Genomic DNA, 18,518 nt, shown 5'->3' with positions numbered 1-18,518 from the left:
CTCAGGTTCACAAAGCTGCTGTGGACAAGGAAGGCTCTGAATCGGAGCCTTCGACTCCCAGCCTCTCTTCATGAGCTGTGTCTGGCACTGAACCCGGGGCAGAGGCACCTAGTCCACTTGGCCAAGTCTAGTCCCTTTTTCAGGCCAATAAACACCTCAGGCTGACCTGGGAAGTGAAGAGTCAGAAACTCAGAAGGCTGCTGGGCTCGGGAGTTACGGGAGCCCAGAGAGGGAGGCTCTCCAACAACTACCGCTCTCGCTTTTGGATACCCTACTGAGTCTTTTAGGATCTCAGAAGACCATGTAAAACAAAAGGGTTTTCTAAACAAACATAATAAGAATTCACTTAAATCTACCCACCGAGTGCTGGATCAAACAAAAGCCACATTCCCCAGAAGAGCGAGGCTCTCTAGAACAAGGTGAGGTGCCAGCCAGGCCCATGTGGCCATGGCTGCCCTTCCAGGCTGGGTGCCTCGGGAAGCCCTGAGGACTGCGGAGTGCATGGACCCACACCAGGGTCCACCAAAGGAAAGGAAGACAGCATCCTGTGCATGGGCCGTGGCTCCTGGGGAAGGGATCGGACGAGGCCCAGGACTGCTTCTCCATCTGGATGAGAGGCCTGAGCTGCTCAAGCCTGGGCTAGAGGAGAAGGCACAAAAAGAGCAGAGAGCCGAGGCCTGGGGCCTGGCAGAGGAGCGTGCGTCCAACCCCCTCGAGAAACTTAAGGCCCTGACCCGGCTGCATTGCCTCTTCCGGGGATCCTGGCCAGACAGTTGCCCCCTCTGACAAGGCCCTCCAAGTGGCAGCCACTCAGCAGGGCTGCAGAAGGGCAAAGGGGCTGCTGACGTTCCTTTTTATTACAGGATTCTCCTTTACGTGTATCTTAGAAGATCCCGTCATTTCTGAATGTATCCCTTCTCTCTTCCCCCATCCAGGGAGTTGTTCTTTGAAAGAAGGGAAACCAAGCAGCCCACCCTACTAGGCTGCCATGACGGGCGCTGCTCCTGCAGCTCCAATTGTCAAAAATGGAAAGAAAAGAGTCCACAGACAACAGGCCCATGAGCTTGCGTCCAACACATCTTGGCAAAAGTCTAGAATGCGTGAGAAGGTATTTTTAGAATGTCTTACTGAGGATGGGTAAGGAAGATTTAGGGAGGGGGTGGGGAGCGATAGTCAGGCCACGTCAGATGGACCTCATGAACTTTCGTGGCAGGGCTACGACCTGTCAGGTCAGGAGCATCAGGCAGACTTTGCCTAGATTGTGGCAATGTACTGGGCAAAGCCCTTCGAGTTCTTCTCACAGGAAAGATGCAGAGGGGTGGAAGAGCAGGGATGCAGACTTGGGGGAGTGGTTGGATTCCAAGAGTTATGGCATCTTGGGTCTCCAGGGAAGGGCCTCAGGGATCCGTGCTTAGCCAAATGCTAGTAAGCAAATTCATGGATAAATGCATGGAGGGTACCCTCATCCAATACAGAAGACACAAAATGGGAGGGATGACTGATGCCCTGGATAAGAGTGTCAGGATCCAAGACAGATTCTGACGAGCTCGAACACTGGGCCAAAAAGATAAAACTAGAGATCAATGTAAGTCTTACACTTGGGTTCAAAAAATCAACTTCAGAAATACTAGATAGGAGAGGGATGGTCAAACAACTGCTTCCCTGATGTTCATGATCCCAAGCTTAATATAATTGCAGCCTAAAAAGCGGGCATAACCTTAGTTTCAATTGATAAATGACGGACAGAAGCAGCTACACCCAAAGAAAGAACACTGGGAAACGAATGTGAACTATCTGCATTTTTGTTTTTCTTCCCGGGTTATTTCTACCTTCTGAATCCAATTCTCCCTGTGTAACAAGAGAACTGTTCGGTTCTGCAAACATATATTGTATCTAGGATATGCTGCAACATATCTAACATATATAAAACTGCTTGCCATCTAGGGGAGAGGGTGGAGGGAGGGAGGGGAAAAATCGGAACAGAAACGAGTGCAAGGGATAATGTTGTAAAAAAATTACCCTGGCATGGATTCTGTCAATATAAAGTAATTATTAAATAAAATTTAAAAAAAAAAAAAAAAGCTGGCATAACCTTGGTCTGAAAAAGGTCTCATTTCCTTAAATAAGGTGACAGTTCTCCTGTATTCAATCTAGTCATACCACACCTGAAGTTCTGGGTTCAGTTTGGAGCACTATTAACTATTAAATTATGATTTAACTCAGAGTTTCTTAAACATTTTCCACTCGTGACCCCATTTACTCAAGAAATTTTTACAGATATGCAAATCAAACATTTACTGCTAAGTTATAATTTCACGAGCCCCACATTTAGTTACGAGATCCTATATGGGGCTGCAAACCACAGGTTAAGAAGCTGGGGTTTAGAAAACCCAATGATAAACCAGAGCGAGTCCGGAAGGTGGCAACCAGGAAGGTGAAGGACCTTCAGGTCATGACATAAGAGCACAAGCAGAAGAAAAAGCTCAAGGAAACTGAACAGGTGTGTGTAGGTGAAGAACTAACATTTGGAAGAATGGTTGAGTGCTTTTTGTTTAGCCCCAAAATGCAGATATAGGAGCAGTGGATGGAAGATTCAAAGACTGAGGGAAAATGAGTAACAATCAGAGCAATTAAAAGGGAAGTGGGTCATGGGGGAAGCAGGGAGGGCTGTTCCCCTTGGGAGAGGGGGTTTTCCATCAAAGAATGGCTGGCCACTTGTAAGAATTGCTTCGTGAGTGTGGATAAAAATAAATGTCCGGCCCACCTCCGAAATTCAGCAAATGGGTGCTAATGTCAGCAAATCAATCATTACAGAGGTTAAGAGACCAGAGATCCTGCTGGTAATTGAAGATTAAGAGGGCACAGGATCCCACCCCTGACCCACGGGAAGCAATTTCCATGTGAGCGGACCAGAGAAACTCTCCCATCGTCCTGGAAGAGCAAGAGGAGCAAACCTGCTGGAAGTGATTAGGACTTCACCCCTTCTGCCTGAGAAAAAAAGAAGCTTCATTAAAGCCACAGATTTATCTCATCATTATTCAAGGCCTGGATTTTCAGCCCATCTCAATTATTCAAAATATTTTTAAACTGAACAGGTGGGTCAAATGATTGCTCTGGTTTGTCTTAATTTAGGGAAGAATGGGTTTCATCACCTACATGAGGATTAGATTCAGAAAGCATCATGGAAACGTAATCCCCCAACAGGTGGTTCCCATTCTAGCAAAGCGGAATAAGTCGCTATCTGGAGGCAGAGAGTGGCAACTTCCCAAGTTCCCTCCAACATTTGTCCACCTCTCTCTAAACTGGCTCCATTTGTCCACAAAATGGCTCAGCAGCGGCCCAGAGCATGCCAAGTGTCCAGGATGAGGGACAGTCCAGGTGTCACAGGTCATCGGGTACAAGGTGCTTCTCTGGTGCTTTTAGGCTCTCCTAATATCATTCCAGTTCTGTATCAATCTTGCATCATCTCCAAAAAGCAAAGCCCAGAAACAAAGTGCACAACAGCCACTAGACTGAAAAAAGGGCTCAAAATTCTGACTTAGCATCTCAAAAGTCTGCTGTGATTTAAAAAAAAAAGGAGAGAGAGAATGACTAGAAAGTTGGGAAACCTGGGAAAATCAAGGTAGATGGACCACAGCCCCCAAAGAACCTCAGAGGACAGACACTCCAATGTCTGCACTTTTCCAGATAAGAAAACTGAGTCTAAGTGCCTAGCTTGGGCTCTGAAAGAGGCTAAGACGCAAGGCTAAACTGGAACTCTGATCCTGCGGCCCCCGCTATCTCTACTGCGCCACGGTGCCAGGTCCCAGGCTTGGTAGTGTAAATGGCAACCAGAGCTTTAGGTCAAAGACTGATTCCAGTCATTTCAGCTGGGGCCCCATTCAGTCGGAAGATACTGGCCTGGGTGGCCATTTCCTTCTCCAGCTCAGTTTACAGATGAGGAAACGGAGGCAAAGTAAAGTGACTTGCCCAGGGGCACACAGCTAATACGTGTCTGAGGCTGGATTTGAACTCGGTTCCTCCTGACTCCAGGCCCGGTGAGTGCCCTGCTCCATGTAGCTACCCTAGGATAGAACATACTGAGCCTCTACTTTTCTGTCAGACCTTGACCTTCCAGATGGACACTTACGCGCCATTCAAGTTCTCTCCAGTCCACAAAGCTGAACTAACTTTCCCATGCCTACAGACCAAGCAAATGCCCGTCTCTTGGTAAGAAATGGCTTCCCTCACACGGACCCTCCTGGAGGAGCTGAACCAAGACATGAGGAAGGAGGTAGGAGCAGAGCGGGGTTCTCCGCCCTCACCGAGGCAAATTGAGAACCTAGGGAAGTGAGCGGGAGCCGGCTGGCGGCACAGGCACTATCCAAACTGAGAACTTCCTGGCTCGGAGGCCGGTTTTCTACCCGCCCCCCACCCCACTGGCAGCCGCTCTTACAGGAGGCGCACACAGAGGGCACTGGTTTAGCTCTGCCCACTTTCCCTTCAGGGCACTGGGTAGATGCTTTCCCCCCCATGACCACACAAAGTCACTCGAGGCTTTCCCCATGGGCCTGTGGCCAAAGACGGCTTTGGACCCTGGGCTGTGCCCCTTCTCGTGTTCCTGGGCAGCCTCTGCCCCAGCGCCAGGGGAGGGAGAACCCGCACTCACAGCTGCCGAGACGATCTGGGCAGAGATCCCCTTCAGAAGCGAATGCCGCATGACTGAGCCATGGAGAGAAAAAGAGTCAAGAAGCTTCTTCTTCCTAAAAAGAACAAAAAAAAGGAGACTAAAATCTGAAAGACTAGGCTTGGGGACTTTGTAATGAGCAAATGAAGACAATGAAACCAAAATAAAGCGGGAAATATGTTGCTTGCTCGTTCAATCCCAGAATCCTTAGGCCCATTAAGATGCTTGCCAGCCCACTTGTGCCCAGGGGAGAACAGGCAGCTCGATAAGGGGCTGGCATTCCTTGCTGGTGCCAGACAAGAGAAGGGCCTTGTCACCTCCTGGGATACCATTGCCGCTGGAATGCCAGCCCAGAAGTCTCCCTCTTCTTTTGAGCCCCCTGCTGCCCCACCCACTCCCAACATAACTGCTGGCTGCCCTCATCCTTCAGGTCGGCCAGGGGGCTGCCAGTGGTCAGCTTCTGGAAGGAGGGGGGGGGCGGGTTTCACCAAGCATGTGTCGGAGAATTATCTTCCCAGACTCGCTTTCCTAGCTGCCCCCTCCTTGCCTCTCTCCTCAGCCCTGAGAAAGGGCTGATGAAGCGAGGGGCATGTAGGGTATGGAGGCCCGGGCCCTGCCCCTCAGCAGCGCCACCTAAGAGCTGCAGAACTGTCATGGCCAAGACATTTAAAAAGTTACAGACGTACAGACATCTGCACCAACCTGGAGAATGCAGATGAATTCAATAAATTATGTGCATCAGGCTTTCTCCACTTCCCTATTCTTTTCATGTTCTTCCCAGGAATTTTGGAAGAAAAAAAACAGTCAAAATGAAGTTATTTAGGGTCAAAGGTCTTCTTTCCATCCCTTTAATCATCTTCGAGCTTCTCCTCTGAACCCTCTCTGAGGGAATACAGGAATGCTGGGGCTGGGGCTGGCTTTACGGCAGGAAGGAGGGAGTGGGGCAAACAAGGTCCAACTCCTCTTTCCTCTAACGGGGGTTGGGCTGGTCTCTCCTGAGAGGCCACCGATTCGGGCTTTCCCCGGGCTGCCTGAGGGGCTTCCTGCTGGGGGAAGGAGGGGACTCCATGGTAACTGCACTCACCCTGTGCCTCGTTCCTCAACCATCTCTAAGAGCTTTAAAGCCCAATTGGTCTATTACCTCCCATCGGGGCTGCCTTCGCTTCCGACGCGGAAACTAAGCCTGCAACTTGTCAGTGATACCGTATATAATTCTAAAATAAGCACATATTCCCAATCTGCCGGACGGCCGAGAGGCCTCCTCACCTCTTCAGATTGGTTCGATCACCGCTGTCGGAGCTCGCCACTGACGACGTGTCGTAGGAGTGCGTGTCAAAGGTGTCGATATTTAACAGCGTCGGATCCTCAAGAACGAAGGATTCGTCTTCATCATCGGTCTAAAAAGACAGGAAAGAACAGAGAGCCCCTCGGTCAGCGCTTGTGCCAATGATAAGAAAGGTCTTAATGAATGGGCAGAAACGCAGTCCCAGGAACATCCCAAAGAAAGTCCAGACTGCCATGGCAGGAGAGGTGCAGCATGGGATGGTGAATAATGGGCTACCCTGGGCCTGCACCGTGCCTCGGCAGTCCGGGACAATCCCCTTCCCCTTTCCGGTGCGTCAGGCGACTCTCCGAGGCTCTTACAGAGAAGCAGGCGATCTACACTGGCCAGAGAGGCTCTACACCGAGAGGTCCCTAGAGCACGTCTGGACCACAAAGTGTTTCCTTCAACCAGAAGCCTAGACTGACGCTGTCTGCCCTTTGGACTGAGCTCCTTCTGAGCAGAGCCTGACTGCTGCCTCTTTGTATCCTAAGCACTAGGCACAGGGGCTGGCACACAATAGGAGCTTAATAACTGCTCCTTGGCTAGCTGACTGCTTTCCTCTACATAGGATGGAAAATCAGTTGAGCAAGCAGAGCTATTTGGTATTTTATAATCAGCTTTGATTTCAAAACAAAGCTAAACAAAACAAAGATTCTCCATTAGTTCCTGACAGAGTTAACACCTGAAGGACCCGCACCAAGGTATCCTTCATTCTTGTCTCCTATCAGAGTGGGTGGCACATAGTAGGTGCCTTAAAAATGCTTGCTGACAAGACATATATAAGATAGGGTCAAGATGAATACATGATTTAAAGATACAGGATGACATCATAAGCAAGTAGATGTAAGAAAGTACCTGTTAGATTCACGGATAAGGAAAGAATTTACGGTCAAATATCAGATAGAGAGGATCACAGGAAGTAAAATGGACAGTTCTGGTTACATTAAATCAAAAAGGTTTTACACAAACAAAACCAAATCAGCCAAAATTAGAAGGAAAGAAACTCGGGGAAATGGATGCATGTGTGTTTTACTAAAAATAAAGGTGTTATTTCTAAAATATTTAGGAAACTGAGTCAAGTTTACAAAAAATATGATCCATTCCCCAGTAGATAAATGGTGAAAGGAAATGAAGAAGCAAGTTAGCAGCAGTAGAAGTCAAAACTATATACAATCATATGAAAATAAGCCATTATTGATTAGAAAAATGCAAATTAAAACACCAAGGTACTACTGCGTATCAAAAGTCTGTATGCCAAAGAGATCAAAGAAACGGGAAAAGGATCTATTTGTACCAAAAACATTTATAGCGGCTCTTTTTGTGATGGCCAAGAAGGGGAAAGCAAAGGGATGCCCATCAATTGGGGAATGGTTAAACAAGCCGCTTAATGGAATATTACTGTGCTGTAAGAAAGGACAAGCAGGATGATTTAGAAAAAACCTGGGAAAACTTACACGGATTCATACATAGTGAAGTGAACAGAACCAGGAGAATGTTGTCCACGGTATTCAGTGAAGAACTGGGAATGACTTGGCAATATAACGATCCAAGACACTGCCAAAAGATTCATGAAGTATATAGTGTTCAACTCCAGAGAAAGAGCTGATGTTGATTAAATGTGGATTGAAGCATACTATTTTTCACTTTCTTTTTGTCTTTTTTTTCTTTTATTTGAAGAGCGGGATATTTCGGGATCAGAGGAAGTGGGTCCAAATCCAGCTTTCGCCATTCCCCCGCTGGGCTGCAGCTATCACGCCCTGCCTATCTCCCTCTTCCTTTCCCCTCTTCTCCAGGCTCGGCATCCTCAGTTCCTTTCCCTTCTCCTTCGATGGCGATCTCCGGGTCCCTCGCCATGCCTGTGGCTCTCCTCTGAGCACTCTTTAATAGGTGGATATCTCTCTCAGAAAGTAGGACCCAAAGCTAATACTGACCAGGGTAGAATAAAAAGACTATGCCAGATCTCCTTGCTCTTACTGAGCAATCAGCTGGAATCTCCCCATCTTTTCCACTTTGCTGCTGGGTAGCCCATTTTTAGCCATCACAAAAAGAGCTATTTTTGGTACAAATAGGTCCTTTTCCCATTTCTTTGATCTCTTTGGCATACAGATTTATGATATTCCACCTGGAAATAGAGGCCTTTATGCTGATCCCCATTAACTTCTTTGTTTTGGCCCATCCATCCTTCCAGCCCGTTGTGACCTCTTCTGAATCCCATCATCCTGGTAAGTATTAGGATCCCTCCCGCCAGCTCGGGGATTTCAGATCCACAAATCCAAAAGCAAAACAACTCAGGCTTTATCAGAATCATTCATCGGAAACTCTGAAAAAGACAGGATGAGCCCCAGCCTTCAGCCCTTGATTAGAGAATCCCAGTCCTCCAGAGGGCACCGAGACCTCCCTGAAGCGCAGAGCTCTTAACACGCTCGATGTCACGGAGCCCCGGCAGTGGCATGAAGCCTCAGAAGCACGATGTCAATGCATAAAGCCAATTACAAAGGAAGTCAATGATCCTGAAATGCGATTGTCAAAGTAGTTTCAAAACTGAGTTCATGGACCACAAGTTTCTAGACACTCCAGTCCGTGCTCTCTGGATGCCCCTGTACTCAGGGAATAAATGGACCTCTTCTACCCCGGAGCCTGTACACTCACTGATCTGGACAGGGAAAGAGACGCAATCCCCGCAGCTTTCTGGGAGTGGTCGTAATAAGACAAATCATGGGATTTCTGTTATCGTTTTCTTTGGAAGGCTGTGAAAGCACTCGGGGGATCAAAGCATGAAACATCCCAGTGAAGTCATGGTAAAGCCCTGACCAAACCCCCCCCCCCCCATTCTAGGTTGAATGGCAGGAAGAAGGAAGCTTCATTACTCAGTGTCAGTGACAAGCACCCACCTCATTGAGAATGCTTTCGAGGGTGGGCGGGGTGTCCACCTGAGGAATATCAAACTCCTTGTCATCGATCTAGAAAACAAAAACAAGGGCTTGGTAACCACACGGTTCTTGGTGCCCACCAAGATCGTCATTAGGTGCTGGAACTAGCTGGGTGGGGCTGCCCTGATTAATTCCAGATAGAGCCTGAGCTGCCTCACGGCCCTTCTCTGGGCTAACCCGGGCACCGGCTCCAGGGCACGGCCGACGGCCTCCTCTGCCCTTCTGATCCCCGACTCTCAAGTTCTTCACCCTCCTTCCCACCTCCCCATGTCCCACAAAGGGAAATCTGGGCTCACAGTAATTACCACAATCCCAGAAGAGTCTGTCTGAGTCCTGGAAGGCCCAGGGAGCTCATCAGTAGAGGTCAGTCCCAGAATGGGAACACCTTCTCCACTTACAGACGGCAACTCAGTCTCAGAGAGCTTCCTGGGTCACTGAGGGGCAGGGACCTAGCCCAGTGTGCCACAGCCAGAATGGGTCTGAGGCAGGACTTGAACCCAGGTCTCTTTGGTTCTGAGAAGGGCCCCCCAATCACTACACTATGCTGCTTTTCCCATAAGGTGGGAGAGTGCCCCCTGCGGCTCTTCCCGGCTCTCTGGCTCACCAAAGCACTGGGATCACATTTTGCCGGAAAAGTCAGAGTCCAGTCATAGAAAAGTAACCGCTCGCTATCACAGGGAGCGCCAGGAGCGAGGTGTCCTGCACAGGGCCTCTTCCACTGCTCCCCAACGGCCCCAGCTCTTACCAGCTCATTTCTGAACTCCAGGTCCTTGTCCAGGTCTATGCAGGTGAGCCTGGGCAGGGAAGCCTCCAAGGCCTGGGCCAGGCCTTCCCCGAGGCCTCCGCGGGGCGAGGGGGCCGCCTCCTCACTCTCGGGATCGACTTCACTCGCCATCGTGGCTCCCACTCAGGGCATTCAGGCAGGGCCAGACGGGGCGGCTTTCTCTCTTCGGATCTTTTTACAGAGAAAGAAAAAAAGCCACATGAATTATATTCACGCAGCTTCTAGATGAACCCATTAGAACCACGTGGAGTCAGGGAGGCTCGGGTCCAAATCCCATCTCAGACCGATTCCCTGGGAAACCGCAGACAGATCGCTCACCCCCCCCCCCAGTCTGTTAATAGGAGAGCTTGCGAAGGGCCGAACCGGTCGCCCCCCAGGGGTCTTCAAGCTGTAATCCAGGGTTCGGGGACTTCAGTTACAAGCCCAAGTCAGACTGGGCGGCCTCAGAGGTCCCTGCCAGATCTAAAACTGGGATCCTGGGATCCTACTGATTCTCTATTGCTGGAACCTTCCCCAGTCACAGGTGAGAGACCTCCCAGACACCTCGACACCTTGTTCCTCTGGGTCGCACCCTCGGGGGCTGGGGTAGTCACTAACGACCCTCCAAGTTGGCACAGCCTCGCAAATGCCCCGCCCAGGCGCCAGCACTCCCCATCCCCTTGCCTCGCAACCACTCTCATGCTCGAGATCACAGAGGGGAAGGAAGGAGGGGTCAGGCCAGAAGCCCCCAGCAATGGCCCGACGGCCACCCCCCAGCTGCCAGATTCCCTTCTCCCCCTCGAAGGTCTCCAGACAGAGCTTTACTTAAATTACCGGAGGGAGAGGGTGCGGAAGCTAAGTTTCCAGAATACAAAGGTTTCTAGCCTGATCCTAAGATGGTGGTGACTGGGGTCGCGGGATCAGAGATTTAGAGGTGAGGACGTGAGGGGGAGCGCCATAGTCCGAATGTCCTCCCCCACAGATGAGGAGATTAAATCAGGAAGATGGGACCCGCCGACTGAAGACATTGGGGGGACCGGGGCTGTAGCTGTAAGGAGCCATTTGGGGCCTGGGGGACCTTGCACAGGAACCAGCCCACCCCCTCTGAGCATCTTTGCAAGGGGAGGCTGGCCCAGGTGGTTTTTAAAGCCCCTTCTGGTTCTATCTCTGTGACCTTCTGTCTGTAAATATTAGGGCGGGTTCAGAGATAATGTGTACAGACAGACAGACCCCCAGTCAGATTTATAGATGGCCTAGATTTGGAAGCCCCTCTGCCAGCATTCTGCCCCCAAGAACGCAGAAGCAGCGGAACCCCACAGGGCCAAGGGTGCCGTCTTCTTTGTTCCATGGGCCGCCGTGGCCTCGGCATTCATCCCCAGGGGCCGGGCTGCCGGCAATGAGCCTCTGGGTGCCCGACAGCCCGACAGCCGCTCCAACTGCTCCCAGAGCCTTTCCGACATGGAGAAACCTGCTCTACCTTATCTATCTGTATACAGAAAATAAAAACAAAAGACAAGCGGAAGAGAAAGAGAGAAAGAGGGGAAAAGACACTCAGAGCGAGAACTGGGCCTGCAGAGATGAGTCGCCTTGCTTAAGGCATCCTTCGGTGGGCTAAGGGCACAGCTAATTATAAATGATGTATCGTTCCAAATACTCTACATTATCGCTCACGCGGATACAACGCACGTATTTGTGCCCCCCACCCATCCACCCCTCCCCGTCTGGGTGGGGAGGGGAGGGTTCTATGGCTTTCTACCCCACAAGTTCTCCCACGGGGGACAGGGTTCTAGGACGGCCCCAACCACAGCCCAGGCTCGCGCTCCCAGGACCAGCCAGGCCGGCCACGTGGGGAGGAATTCTGCGGCCACGGCGGGTCCATGGAACACCGAAAACCACAAAGGGGGGGCCTTGGTCCTTTGTGGCCCCTGCTGCTTCTGCACCGTCGGAGGCAGGCAGCGGACACAGGGGCGCGAAGAACCCCCGGAGCTTCCAGGGCGCCTTAAATGTGGCCGTCGATACTGCACTCAAAGTGTCCCAAAAGTCTTGGTGCAGCTTTAAGCTCTGACCTCAGGAAACCTGCATATAAAACCTAGAGAACGTTCTAGTCACCAGAGGCTGGACGGGGTGGGGAACAGGGTGTGAGGGGGGGGGGTGAGTTTGGGGAGGGAGCGGGAGGTGCTTAGACAGCCTGGTCCATCCCATCAGCGGCCCTGGGCAAGGTCACAGGCTGGGACAAACAATCCCAGAGGCTGCCTCAGTCCCCTCCCAGTTCTCACATGTGACCAGAGGTTTCCCTGGGGGCAGCTGAGAGATTCCTCCCTCCCAAACCCGTCCCCAGAGGCGAGCCCACTCCCGCCAGGGAGCTTCTCCTCATACATTTTTAGACAGCTGAGTGGCCAACCTGCCCCAGGCGCAGCCACTTAAGGTCCCACCGCCCCCCAGGCTCTCAGGACCAGCCTCTGACAGAGCCCCCGGGCCGGCCTCCTCCCTCCTCTGGAGGCTCCCGAACCAGCCGCACTGTGACTTTTCACTGGGCCCTGCCACCAGCCTCACCTCCACCTCCCGAGGAGCCGCCGCACAGGAGAGAACTAAGATGGCGCCAAAGATGGGCCCCCCCTCGTCCTGGGCACAGACCCTCCGAACGGACTGTTGGCTCAGAGCCCCGTCAGACCTGACACTCCCGGAGGCCAGGGACTCTGTGGCCTCAGCGCTCCGCCCGGGGCCAGGCCCGCCCCCGGGAGTCCCCGGCCTGGCTGGGCTCTCCCAAGCACCAGCTTCCCGAGGCCGGAGCAGAGGCGAAGCCGGCCGGGCGCCCCGAGCTTTTTCAATCCACAAACGAGCAAGCACGAAGTGCCAATGGCCGGAGGCTTTGTGCCAGGCTGAGAGCTGGTGCGGGCACCGAGAACCTCGAGGCCAAGGGATTCCAGGGCCCGCGCGGAGGAGCTCTGCCTCTGGTCTCTGCTTCAGAGGCTCCGGACAGCGGCCCCTCCAGCCCAGGGCGTCCCAACGGCAGCTGGGGGGTGAGAGCAGAGGCCTCGGGAGCAGCACGAGGGCCGGGCCAGGCGCAAGGACCGGACCCTTCCGAGCGTCAGAAGGGATGAGACCCCCAGAAAACAGCACAGAGAGAGCGCAGGGTCGTGTCCGGGGAACAGGGTGGGCCGGGGGGAGGAGGAGCAGGCACGGAAACCCAGGCGAGGCAAAGAGGGAAAAGGGGGGACCGACAGCTCCAGTGGCCAGACGGAGACCAGGAGGCCCGCAGGAGGCCCTGGGAAGCCGAGGCCTTTCTGAGCTCTTAGCAGGCTTTAGCTTTGGGACGGGGCTAGGAAAGAAGTGGGGCAGAGAATGGCCGCGCCCCCAAACGCTCCACCGGGGGCCCCACTGTGAGCCAGTCAGGGCCCAGCCGACGACCAGCGGGCCACGCAGCCAGAGCCAGAGGGATGAGGTGACGACCGTCCTTAAGGAAGACTGTGATCCCCAAGGTGTCTGGGGGTGGCTTTGGGCAGGGGGTCTGCAGCCAGAAGCCCCGGGACGAAGGCTAAGAAGGAAACCAGAAGAGGGGGCTCTGCTCAGGGGAGGGGAGCCGGCAACCGCCAGGGCACAGGTCAGATCCGGGCTTTCTGTGTACGAGGCCAGAGCAAAGGTTGGTCAGATGGAAAGGGGGCAAACGGGGGGGAGAAAGGGGGAGGGGGAGGAAAGGCGGTATCTCTGGGGCACGGGGAGGGGCTGTGTATGAGACAGGAGCTCCAGGGACCAAGAAGCAGGGAAGGAAGGAGATCTGGGGCCTAGGGGACAACCAAGGTGGGGGAGCCACTGTGGGCAGTGGGGGAGGGAGGCCCCTACAGAGGACCCTGGCAGCTCCTCTCACTGCGGGGCCTGGCAGGGCAAGAAACTGGAGAGGCCAGTGTAGACATGCCCTGGGGACAAGAGGCCAGTGTAGACATGCCCTGGGGACAAGAGGCCAGTGTAGACAAGGACTGGTTCACTCCCGAAGGGAATGTAGCAGGTGCAGGGGAATGGCCTAAGAAAGGCCTAGGGGCCTGGTGCTCAGTGAGGACCCAGAACGGGAGGGGGGCGGTCAGCCCACCCCGCTGCAGACTTCAGGATCGCCGACACCCCCCATGGAGGCCCAGCCTCCCCCCATGGCTGGTGGGGATCCAGCAGAAGAGGGATGAGGCGTCTACACGAGGTCCAGCAGAAACTGTAGCCATGAGAAAGTGACTCAGCCCCTGGGAGAGGGGACGTGGGGGACCAGGAGGTGGGAGGAGGCAGGAAAGGGGGGGAGGCAGCGAGCAGGAGGAGCCCAGTCAGACTAGGAGGAGGCCAGAGGATTCTCAGGCCTTGAATGGGGGTAACGAGGCTTTATATTCAGCAGGTGCAGGGAAGGCCAAGGGAGCACTGCAGCAGAGGCCTGAAGGAAGGCACCCAGAGGCAAGCAGAGCTGGCCAAAGCCTCCTCCCAGCATCCCCTGGGGGTCAGGGGAAGCCCCTCTCCTCTTACCCCCCCCCCGGGTCTCCTCTGCTGGCGGAGCTCACATAGGAAGGGGCCCAGTCAAAGGCTTGGGAAGAAGGGCCCGGACCGAGAAGCACCTGCCGGGGGACAATGGGGCCGAGCCAAGGCTGGGGCGGGCGCTGCGGGGCTGGCACCGGGCCCCAGGCAGGCCAAGGGAACGGCCCGGCACAAGCAAGCGACACCGTCCCCGGCTCTGCTGCCTCGGCCGGGCCGGCCCCTGGGGCGCGGGTCCGTTCACTCCCACCGCTTTCCCCGCCGTCCCCGGGGCCCACCCAGGCCTCTCAGGGGCCGGCTCCACCCCGCGCCACCGCCCTGGCACCAGACTTAGCGCCGACACTGGAGGAGCTCGAGAGGCAGCGCCCCGGCCTCCCCGACGGCGGGCACAGGCTGGCCCTGCCATCCCCGGGCAAACAGCCGGGGACACACGATGCCCAACGCGCCCAGTCCCGGGTCCTGCCGGAGACACGTGGATGTCGGCCAAAGCCCCGCTGGCCTCCCCAGGCCTGTTTCTCCCTCAGTGCCGGCCCTCGCCTTTGCCCCCAGTGCCCCTCTTTCTGCCCTGAGAGCTCACCCTGGCACCCGACTCAGCAGCCTCAAATGGCGTAAAAAACTGCCGACACACTTACCCACACAGGGAGGCTCACTACCTGTCATCCTTTGCCTGTACAGGAGGCTCACTCCCTGTCATCCTTTGCCTGTACAGGAGGCTCACTACCTGTCATCCTTTGCCTGTACAGGAGGCTCACTACCTGTCATCCTTTACCTGTACAGGAGGCTCACTACCTGTCATCCTTTACCTGTACAGGAGGCTCACTACCTGTCATCCTTTGCCTGTACGGAGGCTCACTACCTGTCATCCTTTACCTGTACGGAGGCTCACTACCTGTCATCCTTTACCTGTACAGGAGGCTCACTACCTGTCATCCTTTGCCTGTACAGGAGGCTCACTACCTGTCATCCTTTACCTGTACAGGAGGCTCACTACCTGTCATCCTTTGCCTGTACAGGAGGCTCACTACCTGTCATCCTTTACCTGTACAGGAGGCTCACTACCTGTCATCCTTTGCCTGTACGGAGGCTCACTACCTGTCATCCTTTACCTGTACAGGAGGCTCACTATCTGTCATCCTTTACCTGTACAGGAGGCTCACTACCTGTCATCCTTTACCTGTACGGAGGCTCACTACCTGTCATCCTTTGCCTGTACGGAGGCTCACTACCTGTCATCCTTTACCTGTACGGAGGCTCACTACCTGTCATCCTTTACCTGTACAGGAGGCTCACTACCTGTCATCCTTTGCCTGTACAGGAGGCTCACTACCTGTCATCCTTTGCCTGTACAGGAGGCTCACTACCTGTCATCCTTTACCTGTACAGGAGGCTCACTCCCTGTCATCCTTTGCCTGTACGGAGGCTCACTACCTGTCATCCTTTACCTGTACGGAGGCTCACTACCTGTCATCCTTTACCTGTACAGGAGGCTCACTACCTGTCATCCTTTACCTGTACAGGAGGCTCACTACCTGTCATCCTTTGCCTGTACGGAGGCTCACTACCTGTCATCCTTTGCCTGTACGGAGGCTCACTACCTGTCATCCTTTACCTGTACGGAGGCTCACTCCCTGTCATCCTTTGCCTGTACAGGAGGCTCACTCCCTGTCATCCTTTACCTGTACAGGAGGCTCACTACCTGTCATCCTTTGCCTGTACGGAGGCTCACTACCTGTCATCCTTTGCCTGTACGGAGGCTCACTACCTGTCATCCTTTACCTGTACGGAGGCTCACTCCCTGTCATCCTTTGCCTGTACAGGAGGCTCACTACCTGTCATCCTTTACCTGTACGGAGGCTCACTACCTGTCATCCTTTGCCTGTACAGGAGGCTCACTACATCCTTTACCTGTACAGGAGGCTCACTACCTGTCATCCTTTGCCTGTACAGGAGGCTCACTACCTGTCATCCTTTGCCTGTACAGGAGGCTCACTACCTGTCATCCTTTGCCTGTACAGGAGGCTCACTCCCTGTCATCCTTTGCCTGTACAGGAGGCTCACTACCTACCTGTCAGCCCCACTGCTCCCCAGGAGGCTCACTCCCCCGGGCCGCCAGAATCTTCTCTAAGCCGCCCCCCCACTCTTCTCCCTGCTTGAGGGCGGCTCCCTCAGGCCCGCGGAGGGCCCGGCGCCCCTCTCTCCGCCCCCACAGCTCCCCACCCCCGAGGCCGGCCCTCAGACCTGTAGCCTCCGGGAGCTCCGCCCGGGGCCTTGTACGGAAGCCGGGAAGCTCCCGGCCGGCGGGGCCCCCTCCTCGCTCCCGACTCCGCCCGCCCCCCCGCCTCCACCGCGCTCCCCAAGTCCCCTGCACGCTCCCCCCCCCCTTTCTGGTCTCCCTCAGGACGCGTTACCTGAGCCCTCACCGGTCACCGGGCCAAGGAACCCCGCCCCCTCCGGAGCACGCATGCGCAGTGGCCGCCGAGAGGCTTCCGCTTTCTCTTCCGCCTCTTCTCCCGGCTCCTCCCCCAGCGAGTCCAACCACGCCCCCATTTAAAGGGACAGGCACCTTATTCCTTTTCATTAAGATCCCAGACGGTTTCCCAGAAGTCTTTCAGAGAGGGAAACAGTCTCAGGGAGCTGAGGTGACTTTAAACACAGTGGGAAATAAGAACTTAGGTGTACGCACTGACATGTTTATGCGCCTGTTATAAAACAAACAGCCGCTTACACACGTGGGCGAGCGGGTGCCTCGGTGTGGGCGCTGCGCGCGCACGAGCCCGTGGGAATCTGCGGACTTGCACCGTTTGCATTTTGAGGGGCTCGCGGCGTCCTCGGGGTCCGGAAGGGCCGGGCACGGCTCCCGCTGCGGACACGCGCCGCCCCCAGGTCCCCGCCCCGGCGCCCCCGGCCCTTTCAGCTCCTGCCAAGGCTGCGCATGGGACCTGACCCGATCTCACCGGCCCGAGGAGGAGGGGAGGGGTGAGACCCGGCCCCGGGACCCAGAATCCACCCTGTCCGCGAGGCAGACACTTTGCACAGCACTGACAAGGCACCCGCACCTCCTGAGTTCGGGCTGAGTCCCTGCTCGATCGCAGACTCCCCCGTCCCTGGAAGTGTCCGCGAGAGGCCGCAGCCTTTTCCTGAGGGGAACGGGAGCTGCCCCGGCCCTCACCTCCTCCAGCTGCCCCGGGCCCTCCCCTCCTCCTGCTGCCCTGGGCTCTCACATCTCTGGCTGCCCGGGGCCCTCACTCCTCCTGCTGCCCGGGGCCCTCACTCCTCCGGCTGCCCCGGCCCTCACATCTCTGGCTGACCCCGGCCCTCACCTCCTCCAGCTGCCCCGGCCCTCACCTCCTCCTGCTGCCCGGGGCCCTCACCTCCTCCTGCTGCCCGGGGCCCTCACCTCCTCCTGCTGCCCGGGGCCCTCACCTCCTCCTGCTGCCCGGGGCCCTCACCTCCTCCAGCTGCCCCGGCCCTCACCTCCTCCTGCTGCCCCGGCCCTCACCTCCTCCTGCTGCCCTGGGCTCTCACATCTCTGGCTGCCGGGGCCCTCACCTCCTCCGGCTGCCCTGGCCCTCACTCCTCCGGCTGCCCCGGCCCTCACCTCCTCCTGCTGCCCGGGGCCCTCACTCCTCCGGCTGCCCGGGGCCCTCACTCCTCCAGCTGCCCCGGGACTTCACCTCCTCCTGCTGCCCCGGCCCTCACCTCCTCCTGCTGCCCTGGGCTCTCACATCTCTGGCTGCCCGGGGCCCTCACTCCTCCGGCTCTGTGGGACGCCCCGGGGCCCCGTCCCAGCCAGCGCTGGCACAAACCAGCTTGTAGCTATTGCCTCACGAACTAACCTGGCGCCCCTTAAGAGTGTCCGATGGGCAAGGGGAGCGATGGCCTTTTCTTTTGCTTTTGCTGAGACGATGGGGTTTAAGTGACTTGCCCAGAGTCTCACAGCCAGTAAGTGTCTGAGGGTAGATTTGAACTCGGGGCCTCCTGACTCCGGGGCGGGCTCCATTTACTGCATCACGGAGCTGCCTCATGTAGAGAAACTACTAGAGAAACAGCTCTACGCCAGAGAAATGGCCCTCGGACCGGTCAGGGTGCCTTCCAGACCATCCCACATGGACCCTGCGCCCACAGAGGAAAGGCTCCGCAGCTGCGGGACTGGGCAGGCCAGCTGGGACCCCAGGATCCAAAGGCAAAGCTTTCCTTTTCTCCAGCCCCTGCCTGTCATAGATCCTCTACAGAACAGACTCAAACCCTAGATCCAGGGCCAGAAAGGGCCAGAAAGTCAGCCAGGCGGCCCACTCTGCAGAGAACGGCCACCGGCCAGGAGCGGGGAGCAGG

General features: G+C 55.4%; 1 protein-coding gene across 2 annotated transcripts in view; it reads right to left on the bottom strand.

The window, feature by feature from the left end:
• VPS8 (VPS8 subunit of CORVET complex) overlaps nt 1–16,659 on the bottom strand; it is a 121,284-nt gene extending 104,625 nt beyond the window's left edge. Inside the window, exons 1-5 of one of the 2 annotated variants that reach the window (XM_052000041.1) lie at nt 16,595–16,659; nt 9,666–9,875; nt 8,882–8,950; nt 5,933–6,063; nt 4,649–4,742 (exon numbers count right to left, since the gene is read on the bottom strand). In XM_052000041.1, coding sequence (XP_051856001.1) covers nt 4,649–4,742; nt 5,933–6,063; nt 8,882–8,950; nt 9,666–9,815 — 444 coding nt within the window. In that variant the 5' untranslated portion in view covers nt 9,816–9,875; nt 16,595–16,659. Of the gene's footprint in view, nt 1–4,648; nt 4,743–5,932; nt 6,064–8,881; nt 8,951–9,665; nt 9,876–16,251; nt 16,367–16,594 lie in introns of those variants that run through there. The other variant, XM_052000042.1, reaches the window with a different exon arrangement.
• Nucleotides 16,660–18,518: the final 1,859 nt, after the last annotated feature.

Source organism: Antechinus flavipes, chromosome 4 (genome assembly GCF_016432865.1).
Source record: "Antechinus flavipes isolate AdamAnt ecotype Samford, QLD, Australia chromosome 4, AdamAnt_v2, whole genome shotgun sequence".
In the NCBI taxonomy this organism is placed as follows: Eukaryota; Metazoa; Chordata; class Mammalia; order Dasyuromorphia; family Dasyuridae; genus Antechinus; species Antechinus flavipes.
The sequence above is the reverse complement of the archived record's forward strand: the minus strand, read 5'-3'. Positions and strand labels throughout refer to the sequence as shown.